This window comes from Psammomys obesus, unplaced genomic scaffold (assembly GCF_907164565.1).
Source record: "Psammomys obesus unplaced genomic scaffold, mPsaObe1.curated_primary_1811, whole genome shotgun sequence".
Taxonomy (NCBI): domain Eukaryota; kingdom Metazoa; phylum Chordata; class Mammalia; order Rodentia; family Muridae; genus Psammomys; species Psammomys obesus.
The window spans coordinates 35,222,612-35,243,619 of NW_026596046.1; the positions used below are offsets into that span (position 1 = coordinate 35,222,612).

The 21,008-nt window shown below is 42.6% G+C and overlaps 2 protein-coding genes across 4 annotated transcripts in view; one reads left to right on the plus strand and one right to left on the minus strand.

Annotated features, from left to right (window-relative positions):
- Window positions 1-2,225, minus strand: part of Mrpl48 (mitochondrial ribosomal protein L48) — a 44,114-nt gene extending 41,889 nt beyond the window's left edge. For both annotated transcript variants that reach the window (XM_055623635.1, XM_055623634.1), the window contains exon 1: window positions 2,091-2,225. In XM_055623635.1, the coding sequence (XP_055479610.1) occupies window positions 2,091-2,111 (21 nt within the window). In that variant the 5' untranslated portion in view covers window positions 2,112-2,225. The remainder of the gene's footprint in view (window positions 1-2,090) is intronic.
- An 18,157-nt stretch (window positions 2,226-20,382) lies between these two features.
- The window catches only part of Rab6a (RAB6A, member RAS oncogene family), a 40,373-nt gene continuing 39,747 nt past the window's right edge, over window positions 20,383-21,008 (plus strand). Inside the window, exon 1 of one of the 2 annotated variants that reach the window (XM_055623190.1) lies at window positions 20,383-20,881. In XM_055623190.1, the coding sequence (XP_055479165.1) occupies window positions 20,812-20,881 (70 nt within the window). In that variant the 5' untranslated portion in view covers window positions 20,383-20,811. The remainder of the gene's footprint in view (window positions 20,882-21,008) is intronic. The other variant, XM_055623189.1, reaches the window with a different exon arrangement.

The following is a 21,008-nucleotide window of genomic DNA, read 5'->3' on the forward strand; positions in this document are numbered from 1 at the left end:
CATCTATAGCCAGCACACACCCAGCTCACAGTACTCATCTATAGCCAGCACACACCCAGCTCACAGTACTCATCTATAGCCAGCACACACCCAGCTCACAGTACTCATCTATAGCCAGCATACACCGGCTAACAGTACCCCATCCATGACAATGCATCTGCTACTTAAATACCTTCCTGGTTCAGAATCAAAACATTTGCAGACACTACCTAACTACCTAGGTCTCATAAGGTCTCACACCTAGAAAACCCAAACCAACCTCCCTGTGTCTTCCATTGTTTGAACCTAGCCCTCACTCTGGTATAACACAAAATAAACACAGTTCTTATTTTTCATACTAGCACCTCAAGTATTTGAATACAATGATCAATGCTTTCAAGTTTTCTAAGTTCTCTCAAAACTTGCTTTGTGGGGGCTGGAGAGATGACTCTGTGGTTAAGAGCACTGGTTGCTTTTCCAGAGGTCCTGAGTTCAATTCCCAGCAACCACATGGTGGCTCATAACCATCTATAATGTGATGATGCCCTCTTCTGGCATGCAGGTATACATGCAGATAGAGCACTCATACCTAAAAATAAATAAATCTTTTTAAAAATGCTTTTGTTTCTAGTTCTTCCTTTGTCTACACTCTTCAAACATGACTGTATTGACTCTCAAAATCTATCTTCATGTAGGTCAGTAGGAACACAAATTTTATGACCACTGACATTTGAATTTCTACATCTATTCTGTGTCTGATAGGATTGCTTAGTAATATGTGGAGCAAATAAAACGACTACAAAATATTAACATTCTTCTTAGCACCATCCTTCATTCTCTACAAAGCACTCATTCCTACTTACAAAATCCTCTACTGTAATTTTTAGGTTTGTTTTTCTTTTTCTTTTATTTTTTTAAATAGTGTTTCAAGTAGCTTAGATTAGCCTCAACCTGTAACTAAGGCTGTCCTTGAACTCCTAACTCTCCTATCTCCACCTCCCAAGTTCTAGGATTAAAAGCACTACCCCCAATGTCTGGCTTTGTTGGATGATGGCCTTAATGCCAGGTTTCCAAGGACTCTTCCGGAGTATGGGATAGTTGGGAATTACATTCCTTGAACACTGATCATGCCTTTCAGCAGTCCTTGGAAGAGAAACAGAACCAAAGAATAGAACGAAATGTTGAAGTTGTTTTTTTTTTCCTATTATCTTTGAAGCAGACCTTTTTATCACAAATTGGCTAAAGAGAACCAGAGAACTTTCATAAAGAATGAGGTGAAAAACTCAAATTTAGGACATCCAAGGGTAGTCCCATGTCATAAATGGCAATGGCCGAATTGCTTTATACATACATTATAGAAATAAAGTCCCTATAATTAATGCCTAAAATAAAATCCCAATATGAAAAGAGAATATCAACAATCTAAGCAGCACGACACAATTGAAAAAGCCCAAATGAGATCTGTTAAATTTGTTAAGGGAAGAAAAGGACCAGATTTAAGCATGGTAGTTTAGCTAGGCACAGCGGTGCATGCCTGTGATCCAAGCACTGGGGAAGCTGATGCAGGATTGTGAGTTCAAGAGCAGTTTGGGCTACATAGGTTCATCTGGTTCTGCCCTAGTCTCTTAAATACGATTCTGGAAGCCAAGAACAACGAAATGGTTGCTTTCCCAGGTTCTACGATAGGTTCTAGAATAAGGTTTTGTAAGCAAAAGTGTAGTTTATAAATCATCATATCCCTCTTATCACCGAGTAGCTTCATTCACGTCCCAACCACTTCAACAAGATTCGTAAGTTGATTGAATATAGAAAATAAAATGACCTGCCCAAGGTCAGACAATTTATGAGGACTATATCTTGGCGTCCTAATTCCCCATGTGGGCTCCCCTTTTCCGAGGCGCTGGGCAGCCAAGGTGACAAATAGAGGGGGCGTGGCGCGAGACGAGAGTCCGCCCTAGGCGGAGGGGAGCATTGAGAGGAAGGCGCCGCAGGGACCGCTGGGAAAGGCCCGTTCGCAGAGTTTTAGGCCCGGATGTCTGCTCGCAACCACTTTCCAGCTCTGCCTTCCCTTCCGCCTCCACAGCATCCTGCCAGCGTGGAATCCGCTTTACCTTTCCCAGGGTTCCGCTCATTCTTGACTACTGCGACTTCTGCACAAACCGAAGATACACCCCAGCACCCACGACTCCTGAGCCTCTGAAAACGCGGCCGGAAATGTCTTAATCCAGTCCGTCGACAAAACCCTACCGAGCTTCTCTCTACTCCCGCAGCATCTTGGTTCCGGAAGTTTTTTAAACCCAAGGACTAGAACTACTCCCCAAATTCCACCGTCACTCCACTGATGTCACCTTTCTGTGATTTCTCTAGGTAGTATTAGTTGCCATCTTTGTTACCGAGTGCTTTTCACATAGTATTGTTATGAATATATATGTGAAACTATATATTATTTACTATCTCTTCCCCATATTTGATTGAATTCCTTTAGGACTCTGATCCTGTCTGATTAATTCATTCCAGTGTCTAATATAGAATGTGGAAATCTTGACTTGTAACCTGTAGCTTACGTTGTGCTCAATACCTCACCTTATTCTTCACAAGTATCCTAAAGAGAAACTCTCGATTTTACAGATAAAAGTATTGTGCAATCAAGAGGTTAAGAGACTTGTCTGAGATCAATGAAGTGACAGCAAATTTTCAAGCGGTCTGCTTTATGTGAAATGTTTTCCTTCTGACACCCCTTCTTGGATGAGATAACGTCACTGAATCAATTCACTTATTTACACAATTAAAAACAACCTTGTTTTGTTTTTGAGAGAGTCTCTCAGTGTAAACCAGGCTGTCCTTGAATTTGTGTTTATCTCCAGGTGCTTTGATTGCAAGCTTAGGCCGCCACACCCAGCTACCAACTATTTAATTAGCAACACTTTTTGCTAGTCCTTTGATGGAATCCTGGGAACACAAACGTGAGTATTTCATGGTACCTGCCCTTAAGTGGCATATATAAATTACTGTAGAGCAATAATAAATTCAAGTTCCCAAGACAGGCACATAAACTCTGTGCAGAGGGACTACATGAGTACATAATAAAGTCATCATTGGGTGAAATAACAATTATGCAGTGATTTCTCTTATTAGTTTTTGTTTTGTTTTTGCTACTGTTGCTGTTCTTAACAACGAAAGGTGTAAAAAAACGAATAAATAAGAGCTGGAGATGTGGCTGGGTGGCGGCACACACCTTTAATCCCAGCACTTGGGAGGCAGAGGCAGGTAAATCTCTGAGTTTGAGGCTAGCCTGGTCTCAGAACAAGTTGCAGGACAGCCAGGGCTACACAGAGAAACCTTGTCTCAAAAATCCAAAAACAAAAAGGGCTGGAGACATGGCTCAGCAGCCAATAACTCCTGTGGTTCTTGCCGAGGACCTGAATTAGGGTCTGAGCCCACAAAGCAGAAGGCCTATAACTTCCGGTAACTCCAACTCCAGGGGTATCTGCATACTTATGTACCATCACCTATTGAGATTTTATTGTAAGGAATCAGCTCATATTATTATTATGGAAGTTGAGAAGTGCAGCGTAAATTGGCAAGCTGAAGACGCAGTACAGTGGGAAGGCCTGAGAGCCATAAGAATTGATAAATGTAGTTTTACCCTGAAGGCTGGCAAGCTTCACAACTAGAAAGTTTTATGTTTCAGACTGCATCAGATGGCAGAAAGCAAATGACATCCTATGTCAAAGAAAAAAAAAACTTGTCAAGTACAAAACATTTTCTTATTTGAGGGAGGATCAGCATTTTGGCTCATTTAGGACTTCAATGACTGGCGGGATGAGGCCCACTCACATTAGGAAGAAGCAATTTGCTTCACTTATTCTACTCATTAAAATGTTACCCTCATCCCAAAACATCATAACAGAAACATTCAGAATGTTTCACCAAGTATCTGGTGCCACATTGCTCAGTAAAGTTGGCACATAAAATTGACCATAATAGTCTCCTTGTCTTCTGCCCCAGATGGGAGAAATAGATTTATCTACAGAAATGTTGGCGGCTCGTTGGAACAAGCCACCAATGTCTGGTGATGCTGCTTAGATGCTGGTTTTGTTGTCGTCATTTTGTTAGAAAAAGCGTTCCAGGCTGGCCCTGAACTTTCTCTGTAGGTGAGGATGACCTTTAACTTCCTCTTTTCTCTTCTTTCTTCTTCATATAACCCATTTCTATAATGTATTTCTTGTTTACATCTCCATAAGTGGTGGCACAATAGAAACATAGGAATGGGTGAATGTGTATAGAGTAGAGGTTCAGGCTTAGTTTTGCCTCTGTCATTTATCCACTGTGTGTGTGTGTGTGTGTTTAAAGAGAGCTGGGAATTTTAGATTTCCAGGTGTGGCTAAAATGTACACAGAGAAAACTGGTGAACAAGTAGAGAGACAGGACAGAGTCAAATTGTGAAGTACAGACCAAAGGGTTGGAGAGGCTTTGATTAGTTAAGACCAGTAAGGAGTGAAATAGTGGAGGAGAAAGTGGAGACAGAGTCCAGCTGGAAGAGTAAGGTGTGATTTAAGCAACATACAGAGGTATCAGTATGAGAGTTGCTATAGGTAAAATAGGCAGTCCTCAGTGTTAGGCTGGATATGAGCAATGAAGGACATTCTGAGATGAGTGTTAAGTATCACTCTTCAAGCAGGTGGTAGATAAGTCAGTTGGGGCTGGTGGGATGGCTCTTGTGTAAGGAGTCCTGCGAGTTGTCCTCTGATCTCCACGTTAGCACTGTGGCATATGCATTTGTGAGGGCATTCATGGCTGTGCACACACAGGCGCACCCACACATATACACTAGATAATTGCAACAAAAAAATCTTTTAAATTGACTTTGATTTTAAAAAGGGAAAAAGCTCAAAGTCATCATTGGCCACAGATTGAGCCTGAATCCATGCTAAACTACATGAGACCAAGTGTCCAAACAAAACAAAACAAAAACAAAAGGGGAAAACCAATTGTACAAATCTCTTTCCCCTATTGCACATTATTCTATTTTTATGTTGCCACCAGGGTGATTTCTAATTAACACAAATGCAATCATGCTATTTATTGCTCAAAGTTATCCAATGATTCCCAACATTTATAGCTAGCTACTAAGCACTTGATATGTGACTTAGGAATAGATCTAATTTACTGTGAATGTAAATATCAAGTGGATCCCTACAATAGGTTATAGGATCAAATCCAAAGTCCTAAATATAGATGCCAAGTCCCAGACTTGGAAATTCTTACATATTAATCATTTGTTTTAGATATTGACTTACTTTGTGTCTGGCCTCTAAAAATTAAGATTTGGGCTGGGGATGTAATTTAATTGGTAGAGTGCTTACCTAGCATGAACAAAGTCCTGGGTTCTGTTCCCAGCACCCACATAAATCAAGCACATAGCTATAATCTCAATACAGGAAATAGAGGCAGGAGAATCAGACAGTCAAGGCCATACTCAGATACACAGCAAGTTCCAGGCCAGCTTGGGACACATGAGACCTTGCCTCAAAAAGGGGGGCGGGGGGATGAGAGGGCTAAAAAGATGTGCCAAAGCTGACAGCTTGAGTTTGAGCCTCAGAATCCATGTAGTGAAAGAAGAGAGCCAGAATCCGAAAAATTGTCCTCTGACCTCTATACACAGACACACAGACACACAGACACACACACATATACACACACACACAGTAGTACATTCATACCCACCCACATATGTACCCAGAAAATTTAGATGAATAAACAGATAAAGAAAAAGGAATGCTTTCTTGGGAGAATCCAAGCCATAGGCCACTTTCCATGAACCTGTACACTTACTCAGCTTCATTTCCCACACTTTTCAACACAATGCTATTCTTAAGCCAAAGAAAAACCTTATAGTTTTCCAAGTTTAGTACATTCTATCACTTCTCCCTGCCTTTTCACCCACACTTTCCTCTGCCAAGATGACAATTCTTTACTCATGTACCTGAAAAATTCCCATTCCTCTTTCAAGACACAAGTCAAATGATGTCTTTCCTAGCTATCATCTTACAGCAATTTCCCAAGATTGGTGTGGTCCCTTTTCTGTACTTTCTATTCCTTTCCCCATGCCCCTAACACAGTTTGCTGTAGCAGCACACTGTTCATTTGTATATCTTCTCTCTTGGATTGTGAGCACTTTCAGAGGAAGAATAGTCTTCATTTTTCATAGCATCTTCAGCACTTGCCACAGGCCACAGAGAATAATAAGGCTTCAATAAATGTTGAATGAAAGTATACATATGTGAATATTTTTAAGTTCTTAGATATAACTCTAGGTTTTAGATTTTCACAGAATCTTCAGTCATATACAAACACACAAAAAAAAATGTGGAGGAGACAGGGGATATAGCTCAGTGGTACATTTGCCTAGAATATGCAAGGCCCTGGATTCAATTCCCAGAACACACAAAAAGTGGCCTTTCTGGGTTTATTTTTACAAGCTGGCTTTCTTTTAAGAGGCTCTTTTTAAAATAACCCTGCTCTAGTCCAGCACAACCACATCAGAGACTGCCTTAGGGAACAAGAGAACAAAGGGAGGCCCTTTAAAAGATGGTGTTTCATCTCATCGAAAGTGAAACTTCCTTTAAAGCATTAAGTCTATGGCCACCTATTTAAAAAAAAGTCTGCAGTGGTGCCCCAAAGCTCTAATTTATGGCTTTAGTGAAGATATATAAAGTAAGTTACCTCAGACTTCAAACTAGATTAGCTTTAGTAAGGCATTTCTACTTCTCTATTTTGGCACAAAGGGAACTATCCTTAAAAGGGAAATGTATATATAAAGTCTGAGAGATGTAAGAGGGTTGGCTACCTAGAAAAAGCCAGGAAGAGACAGCACTAGCCCCCAGCCTCTCCTTTACTGGTGGTTTTCTATTTGTTCAGGGCATGGCTGGGTGAGTGGTGATTACGCCATCCCAGAGAGAGAACTAAATGATGAAAGAGGCTGCAAGAGGGAAGCTCAGGTGAGTAGGGGGATCATAGAAACTCCTGAGGAGAGACAAGGGATGTAAAGCAACACTTCAGAGAATAATCTTCCTAGATGACTCAGCTGCCCTGTGAGGACACAGCAGAGGACACTGGGATGAAGGGCATCTGAGAGGCTATCTCCAGCTACCTTCCTCCCACCCAGTTCAGGCTGGCTTTCACTAAATCACTGGTTGCATCTTACACATTACAACATAAGGAAATACTTCTTGCTGGGTGTGGTGGCTCACGCCTTTAACCCCAGCATTTGAAAGGTAGAGGCAGGTTGATGGCTATGAATTTGGGGCAAACATGATCTAATAGTGAATTCTATGCCAAAGAAAATATTTCTTGCAAATAAAAAGAAATCCTTTGTATTATTGTTATCCGAGGACCAAAAGCCACATAAATAATGAAAAATAAAAGCATAAAAGTCATTACCATACTACAGCAGACCACTCAGAGCCTCCAGTGTATATCACCTGTGTGATACCCTAAGTCTAGAAGACAAAGGTATTCTGTGTGTGTGCATGTGTTTCTGGGGATCCAATCCAGTACTTTGTAAATGCTAAGCAAGCATTCCACCACTGAACTGTACCTCTAGCCCCACTTTTTTTTTTTTAAATAATCAGAGGCTGGAAAGATAGTCTTAATATAGTCTGGAAACAACTTCAAATGAAATTTTCTTTCTACTTCCTGGTATTTTATAAATAGGAATTTTTCATTTATTGAAAACCTATTGCAAATGGGTGGTGTTGCCTTTAATCCCAGCACTCAGGAGGCAGTGGCAGGCCAGTCTCTGAGTTTGAAGACAGCCTGGAGCACAGAATGAGTTCCAGGACACCAGGACTATACAGAGAAACCCTGTCTCAAAAAATGAAACAAAACAAACATGAAAAACCAAAAGCAACCAACCAAACAAACCCATTGACTAATGGAGGGTGACTCTTAGCAAAGTGCATTGTATATATGTGTGTGTGTGTGTGTGTGTGTGTGAATATACTGAAACTCATTATACAAAAGTGAATCAAAATTCTAAAAAGAATTTAAGACAGGAAGTTCAGGAATTCAAACATAATATGGGTACATAGTGAGCTTGAGGCCAGCCTGGGCTACAGGAGACCCTATCTCAACAAAACAAATCATCCTGATCTATCAGTTCCTTTATCTACAGGGCCACATAGAAGGGACCAAAAGGTACTAAAAGCTATTCTCTGCAGTCAAATAAGAGAATAAACCTGGTGGAAGTCTCCATTTAGCTACGTATCGTGTTGCATACCTCTAGTCACAAAAGCTGGGGAACCTGAGGCAGAGGGATCCCTTCAGTGCAAAAGTGTGACACCCATCAAGACCCTGTTTTAACAACAGAAAAAGATTAAAAAAAAATGTTGAATGTCATTCAAGAATAGAGCACTTACTGAGCATTAGCACGCATTAAACGCATGATACCCTGGGTTCCATCTCCTACACCAAATTAAAAAGATAGTAAACTCAGTCCCCAGACCTGATGTCTGCCTAATTAGAAAGTGTAATGCAAGTCAAACCACATACAGACACCTAGAAAACCCAGCTGGGAAGATCTCAAAATCGTTACTTCTTTCCCTGGGGTGACTTGGGAGAGACTGGGTACAGCTGGGAGGGGTGACATTCTTTGTAAGAATACTCAGTTTTGAAAGGCTTTGCTTGTTAGGCATTCCTAATTTGATAAGAATTCCCTTCTTTCTTCAAAGCTCATCCACCCCAAAACACGACGATTCAGTTTCTCAAGATCCTTCCAGTCTAGAACTGCTGAAATGATAAAGTCCTAAAGGATCTCAAATCTTGTAATTCTTGTACAACAACTTTACAGAGGGTTGGTGAGATTATGAACAGTCAGCCATTTGCTAGCTGATGAGCTCACTGCTCAGTATTTAATTAGGAAACATAAAAATTGTGACAGTCAACAGTCACCCAAGGAATACTTCATCCCATGCATTCAATTAAAAAGACAAGCAGTGCGCAACAACACTTAAAATCAATTTGTCCCATTGTTTTCAACAGGAAAGGTAAATAAATAGAAGGGTAGCAAAGGTTAGTATTGTTTACGCTTGGTGGAATAATGTATTATTTTTTTCCATCGCCTTTTCTTTTCCCGCATTTCTAGAATATGCCTTAATGTTCTTTACAAGAAAATATATGTATGAAGTTCAAACGTGTCAAGCCACACCTGGCGTTGCCAATTCATTTGGGAGTTGCAACGCTGAAATGAGTCATTTTAAAGGACAGGGAGCAAGACGACAGGGCTTTTACTTGTCTGGGTTTGAGGGGGAGGGACCGTCCCTAGTCACCCTGGAGACCGATCTACTCAGCTGGAGTTCAACCCGGAAGCGCTGACGGTGGCATAACACCGGCAAAACCCAGCCTTAGAGGCTGACACAACGTGGCAGCTGCACCCCTCCAAGGCTCAGCTGGACGAACCCGCGCTCGCCTGCAAGCCTCAGACAAGGCTAGCTCCGCCCCCTCTCCCTTGGTCCACTGGAGCTCATTTTTGTCTCCGAGGGCCCGCCCCTCCAGGGAAGGGAGGGGAGCCTTGCCTGGGACTTGGGGTGGCCATGCTGAGTGTGGCCTGCAGGGATGGGTGGGGCAGGCTTCTCTACCTGCCCCGGACTCTGCCCCTACTTCTTGGTCACAGCTCTCGGGACACAAGGAAAAGAGGTGGATTTGCCACCAAAACCACGGTTAAAGGGAGCTAATGTTTGTATAAGACGCACATGTCACTGGTACCGCCCCTGGAGGCCAGTGGGCTTTAGTTTTCTAGGGATGATGTCATCCCAAAGCCTCTTCCAGGTCCTAATGCCTCCTCACATTTAGATCGCTTAGCGATGGGGCAATCGAAATAATTAATTGTTCAAACCTAGAGAACCTAACAGTTAATTAATAACAATTAGTGCGAGGTGCGCAAAAGTGAACTCTTGCTTGTGTAGTGTTTGTAACTACACGACTTTGAGACCCCCAGTTCTAAACTCCCCCACCCCACAACTGTGGACAGACACACACACATACACTCGAAAGATACGTGTAAAAACTTCCATTTTAAATATAACATTCAAAATGCTATGCACCCATCACCACAATATAAAATTTTCATCACTGCTGATAGAATCTTCGTACCCATCAAAGGCTGTTCCCCACTGTCCTGTTCTCTAGCTCCTGGTAATCTTCCATTTGTGCCTCCAGGAATCTACCTACAGTATAACGTCCTCTTATATAAGAGGCTCATCTCTGGTTTGTCCACCTTACATCGTTTTTTCTCAAGATAATTCATAAAATGTGTCAACACTTTTTTCAATTTATGGCCAGACAGTATTTCCTCCTATGGCTACATCTCTATTTGTTCCTTTCTTTTTTTTTTTTTTTTCCTTTTCTTTCCCTGTGTTTGAGACCAGATCCCATGTAGCTCAAGCTACCCTAGAACTTGTTGGGTGGCCAGGGGTGACCAGGAACCCCTGAGGCTCCTGCTGGGATTTCAAGCACGCATGGCCACGCTACCAATATTTGTTTATCCATTCATCTCTCGATGGACTCTTAGTTGGCTTCTGCCTTTTGACTACTGTGAACGATGGGGTGAATGTTTGTATAAAGGTACTTCCCCCCCATCCTTGCCAACGCTTTTAGTTTTTAAAGCCACCTTAGTATTCTAAAATGCCATCTTAAGATTTTAGTTTGCATTTCCCTAATGAGTAGCAATTTTCCTAATGATGGGAGCATCATTTCAGGTACTCATTGAACACTTGCATATCTTCCCTGAAGAAATGTCTCTGTAAGGTCTTTTTTTTTTTTTTTTCAACTTTCTGGTGTGTGTGTGTGTGTGTGTGTGTGTGTGTGTGTGTGGCGAATGCTTGCATATTTGTGCATCTGAGTGTGAGCACGTGCGTGGCATGTGTGCAGATGTCAGAGAGCAACATTGGTGGGTGTTGGTTCTCATCTTCCACATTGTTTGAGACGTTATGATCTATAGCTGCCAAGATTGTACATGTACTTGATTTCATCTGGCAATTTCAAATCTTACTAAGATATGCTTGAATCCTAAGTCCTTTATCCAAAAGAATGAGATTTATCTCAACGAGTTTTCTCTTTGCATTTCATGATGGCTGAAGCCCAAAAGATGGAGCATTGTTGATAGTAAGTATTTTTACTACTGTACCATATCAGCCTGGAGATGAGTGCCGAAGTGAGGCTGAAGATGGAAATTCTAGAGTCATCAGTGAGTCAGTGGCAGCTACAGTAATAAGGATAAATGGCAATCACCTGGGTAGAGTGTAGGCTGAGAAAAACAGGGTGGATTCCTATAGAACGATACATATGTAATTGTTTTAAAGAGGCTCTCTGTATTGCCTTGAACTCCTGGCTTCTAGTGATCCTTCACCCTCAACAGCCCAAGTTAGCTCTATAGATGCAGGCTACCATGCCTGCCTATTACCCCACACTGAGGAACAGAGGGGCCTGGAGAGATGGTTCAGTGGTTAAGAGCACTGTCTGCTCTTCTAGAGGACCCGGGTTCAATTCCCAGCACCCACATGGCAGTTCACAACTGTGTGTAACTCCAGCTCCAAGGGATATGATACCTTCACGCTGATACACATAAAATAAAATAAATTAACAAAAAAAGAACAGTCAGAGAGGAGTTGGAGAGATGGCTCAGTAAGAGACGGCTCTCAGTAAGAGCATTGACTTACTGAGTAATCTCAGTAAGAGATTACTCTCAGTAAGAGCATTGACTTCTCTTCCTGAAGGCTGAGTGGGATTCCCAGAACTCACTACAGAACCCACATAGTGGCCCATAATGACTCTAACTTCAGTCCCAGAGGATCCGAGTCTGCTTCTGGCCTCTGTAGACACAGGGTATGTACATGGTACACAGGCACACAGGCAGACAAGACACTCATACAAACAAAATAAAATAAGATAATTTTTAGAACAGTTTGAGAAAAAGTAATTGGGAAGAAATTCCAAGAGATTAGAGGAAAAGTCAGGAGATAAAAATGGTGACAAGAAAGCCACAGACAGGGCTGGAGAGATGGCTCAATGGTTAAGAGCGCAGTCTGTTCTTCCAAAGGACCTGGGTTCAATTCCCAGCACCCACATGGCAGCTCACAACTGTCTGTAATGCTAATTTCAAGGGATCTGATACCTTTACACTAAACACACATAAAATAAAAATTTTTTAAAAATTAAAAAAAAGAAAGCCACAGACGGACAAAATTTTAGAAAGATAAATCAAATACAGTTGAGCCAAGGACTGAAAATCCAGAAATATATACCAGAAAATCCAGAATATATAATGCTCCTCAAAACTGACTTGTGAGCTGCCAAGGGGCCCAGAATTCCTTTAATTCTCTTTTCAAGAGTTGTTGAGGATCATTAAATTCCATTAAATTCTTAACAGGAGGCAAAACAAGAGCACAAGCATAACAAATTACTATCGATTAAGCACCAATCACAAGACAGAGCAAATCTGGGAATGTAAAGATACAGCTGGTATTCTAACTATTTTTGTGGTTTTGAGACAGGGTCACATGGAGTCCAGGCTTACTCAAACTCAAAATATAGCCACGACTGACCAGGAACTCTTGATCTTCCTGTCTCTACCACCCAAGTATTGAGATTATAGGCATGTGTATATCTGTGTAAGGCCTTCAGCCATTTTTAAAATCTGAGGATGTGTGTGTGTGAGCGTGTGTGCGCGCTTGCTGTATCATCCCAGAGCTCCTACAGTGAGCTAGGAGGTGGAAATAGGAAAAGCTCTGAAAACCTGAGGGTCAGCTAGTCGGTGTACACAGAGGTGGACGACAAGTGGACGCAACAAGGCTATCAAACGGCTTTACCCTTATTATTCATTTTATTTCCTTTTAACTGAAACTTAGTTGGCCTTTTTTCACATTTGTCACACCAGTAGGCTGCTCTACCCTCAAGAACAAAGGCCACTTCCTTTTCTCTTTGCTGTCTCCAGTGTGAGCCAGAGTGCTACTGGACAGTGATCAAAGTGTTTATACAATGAATAAATGAAGGACTCTATATATTCAGGGCACAGCATATTGGAAACCAAGCTGATGTATTTGGCGGAGTGAATACTAGTGCTGGTCAAGAGGCCTTTTATTTTCCTCTTCCTCATGACACAGTTACAAGCGTGTGGCAACAGCAACAGCCCGTCTTTCTCCGGGCTCCACACATTTCTCTTGCGGTGACTTTTGTGGGATAGATACATGACCTAACCCAGCCAATGAACTGTAACAAGGAGTCTATTAGGGGAGCTGGGAAGTGTTTTCACTTAGACGTATGGAGGCTTTTCTTTCTCTGGTCTGTATAGTGCTGTAAATGTTTTAAATTGAGCTATGTCAATCATCTTGCTAGTACCTAATATCAAGTCAGAATTTTGAGGAAGGCAAGTAGAAAAACAGAAAGATAGAAGAGCATGATTCTTATCAACATGGCTAAAGGGTCATTAACCAATCCTAGAATTGTCCTAGCCAAGGACAACTAAATGGTATAAACAGACCTGTCTGTTTGGAGTTAAATGTTCTGTTTCTTCCAGATGAAAAGCTCCCGAGGAGGTTCATGAATGGATTACATGTGTGTATGGGGGAGAGGGGAGCTATGTTGTTTTCTTTTTCCATCATCAAAAGTCTGTAAAGCTGGGCATGGTGGTGCACACCTGTAATCCCAGCACTAAGGAGACAGAGGCAAGTGGATCTCCATTAGTTTAGGGCCAGCCTGGTCTACAAAGCCAGTCCAGGACAGCCAAGGATACACAGAGAAACCCTGTCTTGAAAAGCAAACAAACAAATAAAGTCTGTATAGTTCAGGCATGATAATATTTGGCTTTAATCCCAGAACTCAAGAAGCAGAGGCAGGTGGATCTCTCTGAGTCAGCCTTGTCTACATAGCGAGTTCCAGGCCAGCCAGGGCTATGTAATGAGACCCTGTCTCAAAAAGAAATAAACAAAAAGAAGCCTATGGAATATGTGAAAAGGTGAAGGCTTCTTTCTGCTTATGGAAACTCTCTGCCTTCTGACAGAACAAAAGTGACAACAAAATCACCAGGGCATGGGGGAGGAGCCAGACAATGCTGTAGGCAAAGCAAATTACCTTAGTTTGTAAATTTACTTAGCAATTCTTTTTTCTTGTTTTTTCAAACTCCATCATCATCATCATCGCGAAAGGGTCTCCCTATGTAGATCTGGCTGTTTAGACAGGTTGGCCCCACACTCACAGAGATCCACCTGCCTCTGCTTTTTGGGTGCTGGGATTACAGGTATGTACTGCCATGCCTACCCTACACGCTGACTTCAATGGTGTCAGATCAGGACAACAGAAATAGCAACTATTATGTCAAATGAAGCCAGGAAGATGGAAAGTAGAATCACCGATATGAAACTATCTTATTTTGACTGCGTTTTTCAGCCTGAAGTGAGAATTCTTTGTTGTGTTACCTGGTGTTTCAAATTCCTGATCCTTTCTGAGGCTCTCTTAGCCAAATGGCCTGCTTCTTGTCATTTTCCCCTTTAGTAAGCACTTTTTACACTCTATTTAGTCAGTTACTCCTGCTTAGTCTTTGTTTCTAAGTGTAAAATATTATGATTCTTGGGTAGAGATGTCAGAACCTTAGTATGCAATTGAATTATTTGAAAAAAAAAAAAAACATTGAAAGGAATGAGGTGGAAAGATCTTCAATTCACCATCTCAGAACTGCAACTTTGTTCAGAGTTTTCTCCAAGATGTTGTTGCTTATTACCTCATTGGATAATTTGAGCTATGATTTCTGTAAGGATTTTGAGGTCTTATCTATCCATCTATCTATCTATCTTATCAATCTATCTATCTCTATATATCTATCTAACCATCTATATCTACCTATCTATTTATTTTTGAGATAGGGTCTTACTATCTAGCCTTAGACTGTCTCAAAACTCACTATGTATAAACCTTTGTAAAGGCCTGCACCACTATGCCTAGCCTACCTTTGATTTTTTTATGCACTATTTTTATCCTAGCTAATTTGTGTTGTTCAAATATATACATGTGCACAGAAAGACAGCTTTTCTCAGCTTCTTAGCAAGCTATAGTTCAACTGCTGGCATTTCAGTTATCAGGTTTGCTCCTACTTTCCTCTCCTGAGATGCTGTGTTCTTTCTGTAAACAGCAGTGAAAGTAGTTGTTCTCTTCCACTCTGAGAGTGATCATCTCTTAGTAGCAGGTGGGGTGATTCAGCCTCCTGGGTGTCTTTAAAGATTTTATTTGTGGGAGAGAGCGCAGGGAGAGGAGTGCTCCAGCGATGTGTCGGGTTTTACACATTCTGGCCCTCCCATCATGAGGAGCAAGTTCTTTCCTGCAATGGCAAAACCTGGAAGCAACACCCCACCTCTCAGGCTTGAAAAATCACATTATTCATAACAGGGCCATGATTCACATGAACAGAACAAAATGATTATCAAAAGTAGATTCTGTAGATCAATCTGTAGCAAAAATATCTTCTTAGCCGTGAGTTAGGAAAGACCATTCCATTTAAGTTCTATCTTCTCCACTTTGACTGAATAATCTTTTTAAAACATTTTTAAACCTTTTTGTTCTATGTATATAGGTGTTTTGCCTGCACATATGTCTGTGCGCCACTTGCATGCCTCAAGCCTGGGGAGGCCAGAAGAGGGAATCAGATACCCTGGAACTGAGCAGCCATCCGGGTGCCGGGAAGTGAACCCAGGTCCTCTGGAAGAGCAGCCAGGGCTCTTAACTGCTGAGAGCAGCTCTCCAACTCCCACTAAATGATTTTTATTCTTCTCTCATGGTACATAGTTAAAGTTTACTCTACAGGACAAGACATCTGAAAAGGGTTTTTTTGGGGGGGTTGTTTTGTTCTCCCATGGGGCTTCTGTTTGTTCTGATGCTAGGGTTGAATCCAGGGTCTTATGCGTGCTAGAAGTACTGACAAAAGGTTTTCTTATGAGGTACTATGTTTTTGTGTATGGTCCTTTTGCAATGAGACAACTTAAACACACTTTATATATTAATCGTATTCCTTTAATTGGCTTCCTTGAGTTACTGGGCATCCTTCATTTTTATGCTGTTTATTGAGCCACTATTATTTTTAGGAACAACTATAATAATCTGTAGAGTGGGCGGTAAGGGAATTTGAATTTCTGCCAGAGCTATTATTTGTTTCAAATATGGGCAGTATGATTTCAGTCCTTTCATCTGGATATTTTTTCCCTTTCTATTGATTTCTTGCCTCTGTAAGTGCAATAAACCTTTTTTAGTGAGAAGTAAACAGGAAAAGGCAGTTCCATCTTGGCAGCTACTACTATGTTATAGATATGCACACAACATCACATGCATGACATTCAATAAACTATGTGAGGCTCTTGAGAATCTAAAAATGTTAATTTCATCTCATATTAACACAGAAATGCAAAGCACTTATATACCACAAAGACACTGTTAAATATAAGGACATTTATTGTTTTACTAAAAAAAAAAAAAAAAAGTCCAGAGAAAGGCCAGTTCCAGAGTTCCTACATTGGCTCATGATGCCTCTGGCCTCCCTGGTTAGCTGTCATCAATGGGTGATGTTTTAAATTCAGAGTTACATACAAATGTTAACAAGAGCTGTATGAACTACATTATGTTCTTGAACAGTCACATCCAAAGGCAGAAAAAGCAGGCTTTCTTCAACTGCAACTTTCATTAAGAAATAAGTTTTTTCTCAAAAACCTCTATATCAACTCTTTCATCTCTGACAGCTTCAGACTGTGTGTATATGTGTGCCTGTGTATGTCTATATACATACATACATACATACATACATACATACATATATATATATACATTGCAGACACATGTATATACACACACATATATCCTTTCCCAAATGTCCAAAATTATTTTTTAAATTTTTATTTTTTTACATTAACTACATTTTATTCACTTTGCATGTGTCCAAAATTCTATTCATTTTTTGAAGACAGTGAAAAAATTTTCTCATTTATCTTATTTGGCAAATATTTGTTGCATGACTATTGTGGACCAAACATTTTTTTTCAAAAGTTAGGGTACAAGACATGGGTTCTGATCCTATAGAGCTTAAAGTCAGGTAACTGGGCCAGTAGTGGTGGTGTACACCTTTAATTCCAGCACTAAGAGGCAGGTAGATCTCTGTGAGTTTAGGGCTAGCCTGGTCTACAAAGTGAGTCCAGGACAACCAGTGCTACAGAGAGAAACCCTCTCTTGAACAATTAAGCGAGGAGGAAAAAGACACAATGAAAGAAGAGGCAAAGATGCTCACTTGTAGTCTTGGTGGAAAGGGAAGATGTCTTTTTTTTTTTTTTTTTAAATAAAACTTGAGGTCAGAATTACATTACACCAACCCTCTCTTCCTAATAGCCCAGATGTCTATCTAGGTGACTATAGAAACAGAGCAGCAGGAAGGAATTGATTCATAAAGTTCTGAGGAAGTACAAAGTAGGTTGACTCTTCAGATGTCATTCCAAAGGCTATTTCAGGAAACAATGAAAACCTGGTACCCAGCAGAGAAAAAGCCACTCTCACTTTTGTTTGCAAAAGCATTTGTGAAATAGTTTTTTGTTGCTAACTGTTCTTTGTGTGCTAGGATTCTGAGTGCTGTTGGGGGTGTCCTCTCTGACCCAATAAGCTACTTGATTAAGCAAAATAACAACTTCAATGACTTCCTCCTCCTTCTCTTCTTCTGACAGTGTCTTCTGTTGAAATTCAGGCCCACTTGAGATTAATTATGTAACCCAACCCAGGTTTGACCTCCTGCTCGAGTAATAGGCATAAACCATCACACATGGCTAGTTTTGTTTTTGAGACAAAGTTTTGCTACATAGTCAAGGCTGGTCTGAAACTTTCTATCATCCAGTACCAGCCACTAGAGTGCTGGGAATAAACGTGTGAACCATCATGTGGTTTAAAATATTTTTTAAAAACTCAAATATTTATGCTATGACCTAGTATTTACTTTTTCACTTTAAATATACATTCAAAGATCCTGATACTTGGTTGAGAGGAACTTCAGGAAAAGAATTTTTTTTAATTCTTTATTATTGATTGATTGATTTGGTGTTAGGGTTGAACCCTAGGCTTTATGCATGCTAAGGAAGCACTCTACCCCTGAGGTATCCCTAGCCCCAGCATTTGCTGGGTACAAAATGTACAGCCAGTACATTTTGATACTGAAGGTTCTAAGATACAGTTGTGTTCTTGATAGATGACACTTTCAGAACTTCTTTCCTCTTCTAATTTATTCTTGGTCAGTGAGTCATTCTGCATTTGAAAGGTACTTGTTTGGCCTTGTCATTAATGTGCATAAGTATCTGTGTATAAAATACTATACATAGACATTTTTTTTTGTTAACCTGAGAAGACTTTTGATGTTTTTACTTATACATTTTTACTTAAATTTTTTCAAAGTATTTTGAACAAGCTCTTATGTAGTTCAGGTTAGCCTCAAACCCACCTATGTAACTGATTATGATCTTAATCTCCTGCCTCTACTTTCCACTTCCTGGGATTACAGATGTGGGTTCTGATGTCTTTAAAAGAGTTCTATTGCAGAACAGAGATATCTTTTTTTAGATCTTGTCCCATAGGATGTTGGAGAGTGGCAGAAATTGCGAAGATGCCAAACCCTCTAATTCAATGGTTCTTATCTTCTATGAAAAGACTTTATTTAGAACTCCCTCTTCCCTCCTTTGATACAAGGTTTCATGCAGCCTAACTTTGGCATGTAGCTCAGGCTGGTCTTGAATTTATGATTGATACTCTTATCTCTTTCTCCCAAGTGCTATGATTATGGGCACACACCACCATGCCTGGCTCTAGAAGTTTTTTAGGGGTTTTAAAGGGTAGATTTAGCGCCTCATTCATGCTAGAAAAATCACTCTACTACTGAACCATAAGCCCACCTCTTATTTTGTTTTGAGCTCACTCTGCATCTTGGACTAAGCTGGAACTGATTCTGTAGCCCAGGCTTGCCTGAACCTGACAGCAATCCTCCTGTTGTAGCTTCCTGAGTACTGGGACTACAGATGTGAGGCAGAGGAATAAAATAACTAGCTTTACAAAGGCCAATATAGGAGCTACCACTCCAAAATCTTCTATTAACAATTTACATCAATAGGATTTACTTGTTATAATGAGTCAGCATCAAAATACTGTTATTAACTAAAATTCTTTTTTTTGTCTGTTTTTTTTTTTTCAGGGATCCCATTTAGATGAAAACTTACATTTAATTTTATTCGTTATGTAATTGTCCACATTATGCTTAGTTCATGTTTTCTTATGGCAGTCACGATTTTATTATTGGATCGTGAATCGAACTGACAATCTGCAGAAAAATGGAATTGCTTCGTATGGCTAATTTAAGGGAGGCGCATTCAAGCATATCATGCTTTAAGGGGAAAGATATTTTAAATACCCCTTCCCCAGATTTGTGATGTTGTCGAGGCTCGCCTCTGGCATGCTGTGTGACCTTTTCCAACTTATCCCTATGTGGAGAGTTATTTCTTATTTTCTACACGAGGGGTTTGGTTTAAATGACTTCTGAACCCATTTCTTGCACGTAGACTACGGTCATCACCTGACGTTGTGAACACCTGAAAACAAGGGCCACTCAACAGAGGATCACGCCAACAGACACCAAGGGACTAGACGGCTTGACAATAAGGAGGGAGCAGAGGTTCGAATAAGAAAACCCCGATTCCACTTCAGGGCCAATGTGGAATTTGCAAGTCATTTTCTTGTACGGGGCTCCAATTTCCTCACCCGCAAAAATGGAGAGGACCTGTTCCTAGTAGTTATGAAACTCCAAGAAGCAACGGAGAACGTACGGAGGAAGATGCCGAGCGAGGAATTAGGTCTAGAAAGAGCGAGCGGGTGACGGTGACAACTGGGGAAGGCGAAGCACCGCTCCGGGCTTAGCCCCTACGCTGCACCTCCGCGCGCCCCGACCCCACCCACGCAGCGCTGCGGTCGCTCCACCTCGGTTCCGGCTCCGCCTCCACCCTCTCCCCCGTCCTCCAGTCCAGCCGCGTCGCGCCACACTTCCTATGGCCGCCGGGACCCTACACCTTGCCCGCGCGACGCTCGCGCGCGCTCCCGCGCCGCCGCCTCGCTCCGCGCCGGCCCGCTCTCCGCTTCCTGATTGGCTCGGCTTGTCGGTGACGTAAGCGCTCCATTTCCCCACCCCCGCCTCCCTTACCCGGAACTCGGTCCCGCCTCCTCTTGGCTGCTCCGGAGGCCCCTAGAGCTGGCGGAACCAGAAAGGCGGTGGCGCGCACGCACGCATGCACGCACGCACGCCCGGGGCCGGCGCGGCGGCAGGCTCGCGCCCGGACTCGCCCCGCGCCGCGCCAGAGGCTCGCGCACTCAGCGGGTTGGGCTGCGGCGGCGGCGGCGGCGGCTGTGGGAGCCCGAGCGCTGCGCGTGCGAGGTCCCAGACGCGTCTGCGGCGCTCGCCCCGCTCCCTCCCCTCGCCCTCCGTCTCCGCGCCGCGTTCTGAGGGAAGGAACGGCGCTGGGCTAGCGGAGCCCGAGCGCACCCGGCTGCCTCCGACACCGCCCTGCGGGCCTCGCTCGGCGCCAGGCGGCTCTGCGGGGAGGCGGCGGCGGCCGTCGGTCGGCCGAGAGTCGCTCCCCTTCGGCCTCGCCCTCTGCCCGGGCCTGACGGCGCCGACAGCACCCGCCGGCTGCCCTCCCGCGCGTCCCTCTCCGCCAGCCGGTCGGAGCTGCAGCGCTCTGGACGAGGTCTCTGGACTGAGGCGGCGGCTCCTCCGGCTCCATCATGTCCGCGGGCGGAGACTTCGGGAACCCGCTGAGGAAATTCAAGCTGGTGTTCCTGGGGGAGCAGAGCGGTGAGTGCGCCGCTCCCCCGCGCCTGGCCGCCGGCCGCGGCTTCCCCGCACCGCCCCCGGCGCGGCCCCGCGCCCCTGCCCTCGCCCCGGGTCCCCGGCTGCCGCCCGCCGCGGCGGCTCCTCCGCC